Source organism: Helianthus annuus, chromosome 5 (assembly GCF_002127325.2).
Source record: "Helianthus annuus cultivar XRQ/B chromosome 5, HanXRQr2.0-SUNRISE, whole genome shotgun sequence".
Lineage (NCBI taxonomy): Eukaryota > Viridiplantae > Streptophyta > Magnoliopsida > Asterales > Asteraceae > Helianthus > Helianthus annuus.
This window is the reverse complement of record NC_035437.2, coordinates 66,400,691-66,413,274: the sequence shown is the minus strand read 5'-3', so window position 1 is coordinate 66,413,274 and position 12,584 is coordinate 66,400,691. Positions and strand designations below refer to the sequence as shown.

Sequence of the window (12,584 nt, the reverse complement as noted above, 5' to 3'; positions counted from 1 at the left end):
TGTGTTTCGGGTGCTTTTTAATGCATAGTTTAGCTTCCGGAAAGTTTATATGTTAACCCTTGTATTCACACTTGGGTTTTAATGTATTTTAGACGTTGGACCTACTCCTAGGCCCTAATTCTATTATCTGACTGCTTTCTGCAGAGTTGCTGACACAACGTGTCTTACCGGTGAGTTTACTAGTCTTTCTGACGCAACGCTAACAGTAATGCATAAAGCAATATTTGAAGTATAAAACGTGCATGAATTCACATGTATAGTATGTAATCAGACAATGTTGACATTTAAGCACATAATTGCAGATAGTAAATAATAATTAAATTGTACGGAAATTACCGGTTTTGTGCCAGTTGTCACATGCGTTTTCCTGGTGTGTGTTTCACAACACCGGTTGTGGTGTCATGATCACCAGGAGCAGTTCGCTCAACAACAGAAGTTTGAGCAACTGATGCGGACGCATCTAAAACAGGCTCATCTCCCTTTGTTTCAGTTGTTGAAACTTTTGACTCTTTATCCATAAGTTTAGTTAAAGTTTTACTTGTAAGACTATTTATTTGAAAAGCTACACCTTGTTCAAAATCTGTTTGTGACACTTGTTTTCGTAGGTAGTAGCTTAGAAGTCTTGGATACAACAGAAAAGCATTACTACGAACACCTTTTTTCAATTTTTTCACATCTTTCACATTATTCAACAAATCAGAAAACAGTGCTTGTGATAAATTGTAATCAGATTTTGTTAAAATAGCTTAACCCATATACTGAATGTTCAAAGGTATCTCATTAAATGCGATGGTCTTGGCTGAGAGACAAATTAAAAGAGTATGAAACAAAAATTTCATTGGCGGAGGGAAGTTTCGTTTGTAGATAGTAACTTCCTTTAATTGTGCATCATACCCTCTTTCAATGAACTCTGTATGAAGTTCAAGTTTTTCAAAGTTGTTCTTACCTCCCAAGTCATCCAATGCAAATGTAGTGGAAATTGTAAAGGGAGAAATTCGTACCACACTTTCCCCGACCTTAGATGTGATGGCAACTGGATTATTATCTTCAGCCTCTATTTCAGCATTAAAGCAAAATTGTCGGAGCGTTTCTTTATGAACTGGAGCATCGGCAGTAAGAATTGATTTGTATTTTGATGACTTTAAAAGGTCAATTATTGAGTGATAGCTAGTATTTTTGCTGGTTTTCTCGAAGATGGGGAGGTAGTTGTGAGGGTTTTTGATGTTCAGAGACATGATCGGAAAAGAAGGTGATTTCGAGATGAAACAGAGTTTAAATTGGAGCATTTTTAATATGCTGGAAACTGTTTTTGAGAATTTTGAATTCGAGACTACAGTGGTAGAACCTCGATTTAGGGATGAAACAGCTTTTATATAGAGAGAAGAAGTGAATGCTGACGTGGCAGTAGTTACAAATATTTAATGGCTAAGATCTGTCCACGTCAGAACCTCTCTTGCGACAACCGATGACAGTTGTTTGGAAACCTTTGTTGGTCGTTGGGAATAGTGTGAGTCAAACAGTCGTTAGATAAACAGAAGTTAAGAGAATAGATGATAACTTTCAGCAGTTTTTTTCAATCGGTGTAACTCAATAGTCGTAAGTCTAACATCTGTTATTAGCCCAACCACTGTTAGTATCAAATCCTCTGTTAAGCATTTTAAGATTGAATATCATCTGTTGTTCGTTAACATCTGTTGACCCATAGCAGACCTTTGCATCTTCAGACATTTATTCATCAGCAGATGCTCTCTTTTGTCAGACTTTAGCTACAACACACCTTTTATAACACAAAATATACCGTAAATTCTTCCAAAAAACTGTTGTTGATAAACAAAATTATATAATAATACTTATACAAGACGCTATATAATAATACTTATTCATCATTAGCCCAACCACTGTTAGTATCAAATCTTCTGTTATGCATTTTAAGATTTAATATCATCTGTTGTTCGTTAACATCTGTTGACCCATAGCAGACCTTTGCATCTTCAGACATTTATTCATCAGCAGATGCTCTCTTTTATCAGACTTTAGCTACAACACACCTTTTATAACACAAAATATACCGTAAATTCTTCCAAAAAACTGTTGTTGATAAACAAAATTATATAATAATACTTATACCAGATGCTATATAATAATACTTATACCAGACGCTATATAATAGTACTTATTCATCATTAGCCCAACCACTGTTAGTATCAAATCCTCTGTTATGCATTTTAAGATTGAATACATCTGTTGTTCGTTAACATCTGTTGACCCATAGCAGACCTTTGCATCTTCAGACATTTATTCATCAGCAGATGCTCTCTTTTGTTAGACTTTAGCTACAACACACCTTTTATAACACAAAAATATACTGTAAATTCTTCCAAAAAACTATTATTGATAAACAAAATTATATAATAATACTTATAGCAGGCGTTATATAATAATACTTATTCATCATTAGCCTAACCACTGTTAGTATCAACAGTCGTTAGAATACACAGTTGTTTCATCATCAGCAAATGTTCTCTTTTGCCAAACTTTAACTACAACAGACCTTTTACAACTCGAAGTATTGACTCTCTGTAATTTGCAGGAGCACAGATTATTCAAAAAACTGCTATCAATGATCAAATTCTAAACATTTGTTTTATCTTTCCACTCATCTATTCACCATCAAACCAACCCTTGATACTATTAAACCTCTGTTGACTTACCAAACAGATGTTCCAACACAATTCAACATCAACATAATCTAAATCTTACTCAAACACTAAATAAGTAAAAACAAAACACAACATAGATTCTTAAAATTAAAATTTATTCATTTATTCATGACATTAAAACTAAAACTCCAATAATTACATCACATACTGAACAACATTAAAGGTAAAATCTAACAATAACAGTAAGAATTAAGAAACTTTAGCTTCAACTCCATCGATTGCTGAACCTCTCGATGTATGTCCTTCAACATCGCCATGAACTCCACGTCTCTATCACTGCACTCTATATTACTGATAAAACAAAGCTCACGGACGGAAGTTGAAGGCATCCGCATAAGATCTCTGGAAACCTGCTCTCTAGTGAACAGGCCAACTTGCAATCCATCAAAACATCTCTTCAACTCTTGAAGAGTAGCCCTATCTTCATACACTTGTTCCTCGATTTGCCTGACAAAACGCTGCTTTAAATCATCTGATTTTGCATTTGTGAATGACGACATTTGAATAAACTATATTACTCGACTTTCCTGAAAGTATGATATCTTCGTAGGAAAACGTGATGAAAAATAGGTGAAGTGACTATGAGTTTATATAATGAAATTTGATATAACGTGTACATTTAATATAAACATATTAATGTATATTTCAAAACAGCAATCTTTTAATGCAAAAATCTTTTCAAACACCAACTTTTATGGGAAAACTGTAAAATTAAATACCAAGAAACCCAAGGGACAAAATTTCGAAGTTCAAAGAACAAAAGCAGATTATCAAAATTACAATTAACCTCTTGATTTACCATGTAGATGCGTTTTTAAACTCTATAAAACCCCGATGATTACTTTTGATTCAAAATATCAACAAATTGTCCTACAAATCACTTTCTGTCAAAAATTGTTCCAAATCAGAAAACCAACAAAAAAACTACATGGCAAACTTCGCTTCTACCACTGGTCAGACACCAGCAATGTTAAAACACAGTTCTCCATGTGATCACTGAAAGAACAAAGAACAGACGAAGAACTAAACAGGAAAGTCGATATAATAAATGACACTAATTACAACAAAACCTGGAACAGCATAGCATTGCTCGATGAAGTCCTCCACTCTCCTCCATCAGAGTTCCAGAAGAATGCAGAAGAGTTTCTGACACAACTTCTAAAACAGGATCAGAAATCTGCAACATGCTAACTGACCTGAAAATCAAAAGAGAACATGGAATCACATGGAGAAAGGCTAGAGTCTACGAAATCCTAGCAAGTGTTAACTCTAGCGTGTAATACTTTATAAATATTTCTTTAAATTTGTATTTTTCTATGTATTCATTTCATTTTAATAATATAAACATACATCTTAATATTCTAAAATGTCAGTGTCTATAAAAACTCTCAACATCATCAACAGTTAATCAAAATAAGAAACAAACCTAACATGCAAAGGTCTCTTCTCAACTGTTGTAGTACATCTGACTTTTCACGATATTGCACGAATCTATCCTTTCTATAAAAGGAGAAAATCTTCCTGAGGTAAGAAAACCTGACTTTCGATTTAACGAAAATCGAATAATGCAACTCTCTCATCAAAGAAGATAGCACATGCAACTTTTCACGATGTTGCAACAATGATACTGCAACATCGATATTGAAAGGTTGATGTGTGATGGGAAGCTTCATTGAAACGACGATGTTGGAACAATGATACTGGAACGATAACATGTAAACATAATCAACAAACATTCGAACAAAGAAGTGTAATCGGAGATTAGCGACTGGATCACGAGAAAGATGCATTTGAGAGGGAGAGATATGATCACAGATGTGAGCGGGAGAGATTTGAATGTGGAGCCAGATTATTAACCCTTATTTATAGGATTAGAATATATGTTTTGAATTTTGAATTTTGAATGTGGAGCCAGAATTTTGAATCTCAACAGATGTTTACTGGGAACTGATGTTTGATTATAAATGTTGAGGGCAGATGTTTAAACAAAAGTTTAAATGTTATTTTATATTAGGCTTAACATGGGCAGACCTTTCCCTCAGCAGACCTTTGCATCTTAAATGTGAGCCAACTTTGAATTTTAAACTCTTTTAATATTAGGCATTATGATGTAATAATGACATAAGAAAAACCTTGTTAGACATACTCTCTAACTGACACATCAGCTTTTCTTATGTCACTTGGATTTCTCCTTTTCTATAGAAAGTATAGATAGATCTTTAACAAAACAATAAAAGCTAGGCCAAACACCCTTAAACCCAATAGAAAGTATAGATAGATCTTAACAAAACAATAAAAGCTAGGCCAAACACCCTTACACCCTCAAGTAAAGAAATTTACGGTTCAAAAAAAAAAAAAAAAAAAAAACTAATTTCCATTTTCTTCATCAAATCGTTCACTCTGTAACCGTTTTCATCATCAAATCTCTCACTCTGTAAGTATCGTCATCACTGTCTTCACCGGAATAATGCGACTTCTGATCGGCGTTTCTCACTTTCTCATCAGATCATCACCTTATTCTACTTTCCCCAAAACCCTTCTCCGTAACTCCGATCGCTCTATCTCTCTTCGGAATTTCACGGCAATGGCCAGCTCCGACGCCGGCGACTTTGTCAAAGGAAACGTATATCCAAACGGCGTCGCCGTGCTGACTCTCGATCGTCCAAAAGCCCTCAACGCCATGAATCTAGGTTTCATTTTCTGCGTTTAAATTCAATTTTGACCTTTTCTGTTAAAGTCAACTTGTGTATTTAATGAACGATGCAGATATGGATTTGAAGTACAAAAGTTTTCTTGAGCAGTGGGAAGTTGACCCAAAAGTCAAATGTGTTCTGGTTGAGGGAAGTTCGCCACGTGGATTTTCAGCAGGTAAACTTACAGGAGTTGAAGTGTTTTTACTGAACGAATATGTGTATCTTCAGGGGTGGAACCAGGGGTAAGGGTCCGTTGACCCTCCGGGCACCGGAACTTTTTGAATTTTTATTTATAAATTTTGAGTTTTTGAAGAACAAACTTAGAGATGACCCCTAATTTGAACCAGCATAAAATATAAACTTATGATGACCCCCTAACTAAATCGTTCTGGTTCCGCCACTGTGTACCTTAGTTTAGTACTCTTTATGCAGGTGGTGATGTGAAGCTGATATCAACTATGAAACAACTGTCAGATCTTATTAAGGTTTGTTTAAGATCAATAGTTGTTTGGGTACCAATGGCGTCTCCGTTATGGTTAAAGATCATGGGATTAGATGTTATATTTTTGGTTTTAAAGTGCGCGCATCAGGAGAGCGTTTTGCATGACGCCCATGATGTGGTAATGAGATTGAATCGCTGCAGTTGATGCAATGCGATTCATGTGACGTGGTCTGATGGGAACTGAAATAAAACAAGCGCTTTGGGTCACCAATTCATTAGGGCCGCGAATTCTAAAAAAAAGTAAACTCTACGTAGGTAATCTGGGCTTTGGACATTTGTTGGAGGTGGTGTTTGTGACTTTGTGGTATATGAATAGATGATATATGAATTATAGGATTAAAAGCAATTTTCTTGAACGAAAAGGCCCTGGTTTTATTATACGCTTTGGGCCCCGAAAAGCTTGAGCTGACGCGGAAGGCATCTTATGCAGTTGACCAATATTTGAACAATTCTGACTATGAATGGAGCAATGGGTTTGAGTATTTGAACAAATTAGACCAGCGATGATGATAATATCTTATATTTCAGTGTCTAAAATTTGAAAAGTTAAATATCTATAAATAACCTTTTGAGTTAATTACTGTTTTCGTCCCTGTGGTTTGTCAAAAATCACTATTTCAGTCCATTAGTTTAAAAATTGCGATTTTAGTCCCTGTGGTTTCACTTTTGTAACCATTTCAGTCCATCTTATAACCATTTCAGTCCCTGTACTTAACAGAATAATGGATTGAAATGGTTACAAAAGTGAAACCACAGGGACTGAAATGGCAAATTTTAAGCTAATGGACTGAAATAGTGATTTTTCACAAACCACGTGGACGAAAACAGTAATTAACTCTAACCTTTTTTTTCTTATAACGCGCCTCATGCATTGGACTTTGGGATGTTTTTAAGACCAGGGTCATATTCCCGAAAGACTGTACAAGCTTTGTTCAACAACAATGTCTGATCTTTACAGGTGTTCACTGCTGAATACTCTCTTATATGCAAAATCTTTGCATGCAAGAAGCCATACATAAGCTTCATAGATGGCATAACCATGGGGTTTGGGATAGGTCTATCTGGTCACGGCAGGTATAGAGTCATAACAGAGGTAAACTAAACTAAACTCTCTTTTTAAGATGATCGTAATCGACTAATCGTAGCAGTGGCATTTGTGTAAATTTCTAACCACACATTGTACATTGATGATATTTTACCAGAGGACAGTTCTTGCAATGCCAGAAAATGGAATTGGCTTGTTCCCCGATGTTGGGTTTGCTTATATAGCAGCACAAGGACCAGGAGAAGGATCAGTTGGTATGTATATAAGGAATTCATGGTGTGAATTTATGGTACGACACGAACCTAACATGAAATTCACAGGTTTTGGTTTAGTATAAATAGACTCCGGACAGATTTGGTCGAACCTGCGAACCCCTTTTGCTACACAGGTCGTGCGTGTCAAACTAGCGGGTTCGTGGGTTTAACTGGTTAAGCCATTTATTTATTTATTTATTTATTTTAATATTTTTAGAATGTGTTTTATGTCATTAATTAAATTGGCTGGGCATTATTATGCCAAAATTTAAAACTTCAAAAAAAAAATTGACACAAAGATCATATATTCAACAGTAATTGTTTTATACACATTTGTATTTTTTTCTGTAAAATTGTATTTTTAAAGCATTAATATGCAAAAAAAAAAAAAAAAAAAAAAACCACGGGTTAAATGGATTCATGTTGGGTTTAAATGTCTTGCACGATTTCTGGGTTTGTGTCGTGTTCAGGTTGGACCCGTCAACCCATGAACACGACTCGTTTAGCATCCCTCAATATGTTCAAATCTAATAGTTACTGTAAAAAGTTATACAAGAAAGTTAATACATATTTGGGCAGGTGCTTATCTTGGTATGACTGGAAACAGGGTGTCTACCCCAGCTGATGCGCTGTATGTAGGTCTTGGGACCCACTTTGTCCCGTCTGGAAATTTGAGCTCACTTAAGGAGACTCTCTTGTCGTGTACCTTGTATGCCTCTGCCTCTTAGTTACATAGATATCAACATATAAGTCTGGATCATTTATGAACAATGAACGCTTGTATACAGTTCAGATGATCCACATGTTGAAGTGCAAGAAATATTGGCGAAGTATAATAGCAATCCTGATTCAGAAGCGCGATTAAAGGTGCTTTTACCGCGTATAGTTTCAATATTTGGTGGAAATAAATCTGTTAAAGAAATAATGGAAGACCTAGAAAAGAATCAGAGAAGTGATGATCCTACAGGTAAGATAACTCTGCTTACGTATCTATATATAATTGGAACATATGCCAACTTAGAATTCCATATTATTTATTATTTAAAGCAATTACTTGTATAGATTTAAATGCATAATCCATCTTTACACGTTCGGCTCCTTGGCGCCGGAAGCAGTTCGGTTCTTGTCTAGAGTTCAGCGTGTGGTCCACAGCAACTTTTCGACCCCTCAGGGGCGAGGCTTTGTTTTTAGTAGATTAGCGTTTTTTATTCAGAAAGGGATGGCGGCGCAGTTTGTTGCTCGTCTACCTGCTATCCTTATGTAATTTGCCCGTATGATTGGAATGAAATATATGTCATCCTGAAAAAAAAAATGATTTAAAGTGGCGTTTTCTCTTAAATGCAGATTCGGACTACTTTTGTTCTGTTCAACCAGTTTCCTTTTAATTTTTTTTTCTTTTCAAAATACTTTTACCCGTTTGACCCGTTCGTAGTAAATGAGTATAAGCAAACTTGGTGATGTGGAAATTTATGGTTTGGTTATGCTGACTCATCATCTCCCTTGTTTGGATGAGCAGTTGCAGAGTGGGCAAAGGATGCTTTGTCAGGGCTTAAGAAAGGTGCTCCATTTTCTCTTTGCTTAACACAAATGCATTTCGCTAGAGTTGCATCTGCATTGGGGACCAAGGAGGACTTATCCACGGTTAGTTTTCAAGTACTTTCATAGGTTTTGGTGTTGGCCCATTTGGATCCGTCTATAAGGTAGCAAGTTTTATAATAGTGACCCATTTTGACACAATGTATAACTTTTATTTGACCCAGATGAAACCATATGCAAAAATATTTTACCCAAATTAATCTGTTTTTTGAAGAATGGGTCATAATTGACACCCCTACTTTCATTTAATGCATTTTATAATTAAGTTACCATCATGGTTGTCAATAGTGATCGTAGCAATCGCTATGGCGCCCTACATAGCGTATAGGTCCAGTGTCGTTATTTGGGTTGTAGCGATGGAATAGCGAGAATAGCGACACTTTATTTATTTTTTTTTTAAATATAAATAGCAATTATATAGCTATAAAACAGCTGGATTTTAGGTTTTTGTTAAATATACATGTAAAATAGCATATATACCAGGGTATTTTGATATAATATACACATAATATTTAAAAAAAATTCTAGTGTGTCGCTATTTATAAAATAGCCAGCCGCTATTTATAGCTATTCGCTATGTAGCATATAGATACCTTGTCGCTATTCGCCATTAACAACTATGGTTACAATATCCTAAACTTTGCTAGTCATTGCTGTTTCTATTTTTATTTTTATTGTATAGTTAAATGGAGTGATGAAAACAGAATACCGCATTGCACTAAGGACTTCGCTTCGAAGTGATTTTTCCGAAGGGGTTCGAGCAGTGTTGGTGGATAAAGATCAGGTATGCTACCCCTCCCTCTGTTCTTCCAGTTGCATGACTAACATGCTAACTTTATTTAGCTTATCTATACCTACTAAATAAGTAACTGTGCCACAATTATGTGAATCCATGATTCTTTATCTCGCTTTTCTTATTATGCCCCTTCTCTATGCCTGGTATCCGGGTAATCATATCTTATCCCAAAATATTCATTTACTAGGTTAGAACCCGTTTATTTTGGAATAAAATATTAAAAGTTAGTGATGGTTAACTAGTCAAAATTGAAGAATTTATGGTGTTTATGGTTGGATTAGTCTTATTTTGCCCTTCAACTTTCACAGAATCCCAAATGGAGTCCATCAAGTCTAGACGAAGTTAAATCAAGTGAAGTAGAAGCAGTTTTTCGACCACTGGAGCCAGAGGCAGATGAACTGGCCGTTTGAGTCATTTATTTGCATCCGGGGGTGTACATGACTTCGTTCTGACACCAGGGGTTTGAACAATATTTGACCATACTCAATAAGTATCTCATTGTTGTTGATAGTTCCTTAAAAGTGTTCAAATTTGTATCTAACTCTCTGTAACCAAACTATTGAAGCTCAACAAATTGATTAAGTTGTTAGTTGTTGGTCATTGACAATAACCCTAGATTTAAAAATAGGGATGTAAACAAGTCGAGCTCCTCATTAGTCCGTTGGGTCGCTAAGAGCTTGAATTATGCCGAGTTTCACATACCATCTAGCTTGACTAGAGATACATGTTTTTAATGTAGTAATTATATAATTACTAAATAAATATTTTTTAATGCATGGGTACAAAAGTAACTAAATAAAATATATTATGTTTTATATACAATTATATACATAAATCAAATTAATTAATTTATAATAAATGAGCCTAGCTCACATGCTGAGACGAGCTCCGGCTCAACTTGCTTACACCTATTTCAGAATCTAGTATATATATTATATTAAAACGTTCGGGAGATGAAAATGCAGAACAAGCACGAAACTGGACGGTATCATGAGATGTTTCTACTTAGCATCTGAATTAGTGGTGAGCGCAACTAAAAGTAAAGTATACGGTGTGGGAGTAAATGAAACGGATTTGTCTCTTATAGCTTTGGCTTTTAATTGCATCCCGAGGGGATGCCTTTTAAATATTTGGGTTTGATGGTCGGCGCAAACATGAATACGGTGGCAAGTTGGAAACCGGTGGTGAGTGTGCATAATTCTAAATTGTAGAGATGGAAAGCCAAGAACTTATCATTTGTGGGGCGAGTAACTTTGGCCAAAGCGGTTATTGGTAACTTACCAATTTACTCTCTCTCTCTCTCTCTCTCTCTGCAAGGGACCAACAAAAATTATCAAAGTAATTAGGAAAAGATTTATATGGGGTAGAGGATGCAATACAAGGAAGATTCGATGGGTGGGGTAGGAAAAAAATGATATCTTCAAAGAAAAGAGGCGGCTTCGTAACATCCCAATCGCGTAATTTACAACAACATGCGGCGGAAACATTGGGGAGTCACGTTACAAATTGTTTCGTAACACATGGCTCATAAAGTTTTGTTTTATTGAGTTAATCGTTTACATTGTCTTGGAGAATACAAATAATACACAAAAGTTGTCTTGTAGGTTTTAAAGTCACTAAGGCCCAAGTCCGCCCTATGTGAAGCATGCTCAAAGTCGAACATAAGCTCATGAAACATATGTGAAAATAAAACGTCAGCATAAAAATACATATGTGAAAATAAAACGTCAGCATAAAAATGGTTGTGAGTAAGATAGGTTTTGTGATGAAGATTCATGGCTTTGAATGTTAAAAGAAATGTTTAACTAAAAAGTAGCCATGAACCTTTATAAAATATTTTCTTTTGTGAAATCATATGAAAATCAAATGATTTAAAAGAAGTAATGCAAGGTTAACTTTATAACCAAAAAGTGTCATGTCTTGTATAAAAAATGTCATGTGTAGAACAATGTCTTTTGTAAACCAAATTGTCATGTATAAACCAATGTCTTGTATGGTAAACAAAAAGGTCTTTGCTTAAACCATATGAAATATTGTCTTGTATAACCAAAATGTCTTATATAAAACAATGTTTTTGAATGAACAAAAGTATTGTTTAATCAAAGGTTTTGTTTTATAAACCATTGCTTTTATTGTGTAAACATATACATGGATTGTTGGCGAATACATTCAAGCCTTGTTGACTGTCAGATAAACCTTTATAAGGACAAAGGTTTATCAAATGTTCATCGGATTCTGTCATTCCCAATGGATACTTCCAAACAAACTACGAAGCGGGAGTGGGGTTGTCAAGCCTATGGTACCATAACATACTACCGGTCGGCGGGTTCAATGTTAATAAATGTATCATTGTATATGCAACACACCAATATGTCTTGAACAATGCAAGCATGTTGGGAAAATGTTTTGAAATCATGTACTAGATATGCTAGGTAAACATACGAAGTAAAAATGTATTTGAGATAATGTGCTAGGTATGCTAGGTAAACATACGAAGCAAAATGTATTTGAAAACCATGCACTATATGTACTAGATAATCAAAGCATGTGTAATGTCATGAAAACAAGAAAGTAACGATAGGCACATATGAATCACCCTAAAACATTTGAAAATGTAAAAGAGGGGAACTATGCACTCACTTGGGATTGCGTATAAGTCTTGTTCGAATGATCAAAAAAAGCTCGAAGGACCAAGAATTCAAGTGGTTCCTAATATCGGATAACTATGTTAGTGCGTCGGGACTTTAATCGGGGGATCAGATAGAATGATGTCTTATAAACCAATCGAATGTTGGAACTCATGTGATATGGTTTAATAAACTTAACATTCTTATTTGGAAAGGATCCTAAGTGCTTTTGACCCGTTATGACTCGTTAAAGTAGTTTACGCTACTTTAACGGGTCATTTGCGTAAATATATGATCGGGTGGTCAAATATGTCCTATGATAAGTCTTACATGCCAAAACATGTTTAAAAA

General features: G+C 35.2%; 1 protein-coding gene across 2 annotated transcripts; it reads left to right on the top strand.

The window, feature by feature from the left end:
- Positions 1–5,026: 5,026 nt before the first annotated feature.
- On the top strand, positions 5,027–10,206 carry LOC110940314 (3-hydroxyisobutyryl-CoA hydrolase-like protein 3, mitochondrial). Of its 2 annotated transcripts, none has more exons than XR_002592991.2 (10): positions 5,027–5,410; positions 5,487–5,588; positions 5,846–5,898; positions 6,874–7,008; positions 7,118–7,214; positions 7,794–7,923; positions 8,003–8,181; positions 8,731–8,855; positions 9,515–9,594; positions 9,915–10,206. XR_002592991.2 is itself a non-coding variant. In XM_022181867.2 (10 exons), exons 1-10 carry the CDS (start codon positions 5,188–5,190, stop codon positions 10,014–10,016), a joined length of 1,248 nt encoding a protein of 415 aa, XP_022037559.1. In that variant the 5' UTR covers positions 5,027–5,187; the 3' UTR covers positions 10,017–10,206. The 2 variants fall into 2 exon arrangements, 1 of the variants encoding a protein (XP_022037559.1); XM_022181867.2 differs by having other exon boundaries at positions 9,493–9,594.
- Positions 10,207–12,584: the final 2,378 nt, after the last annotated feature.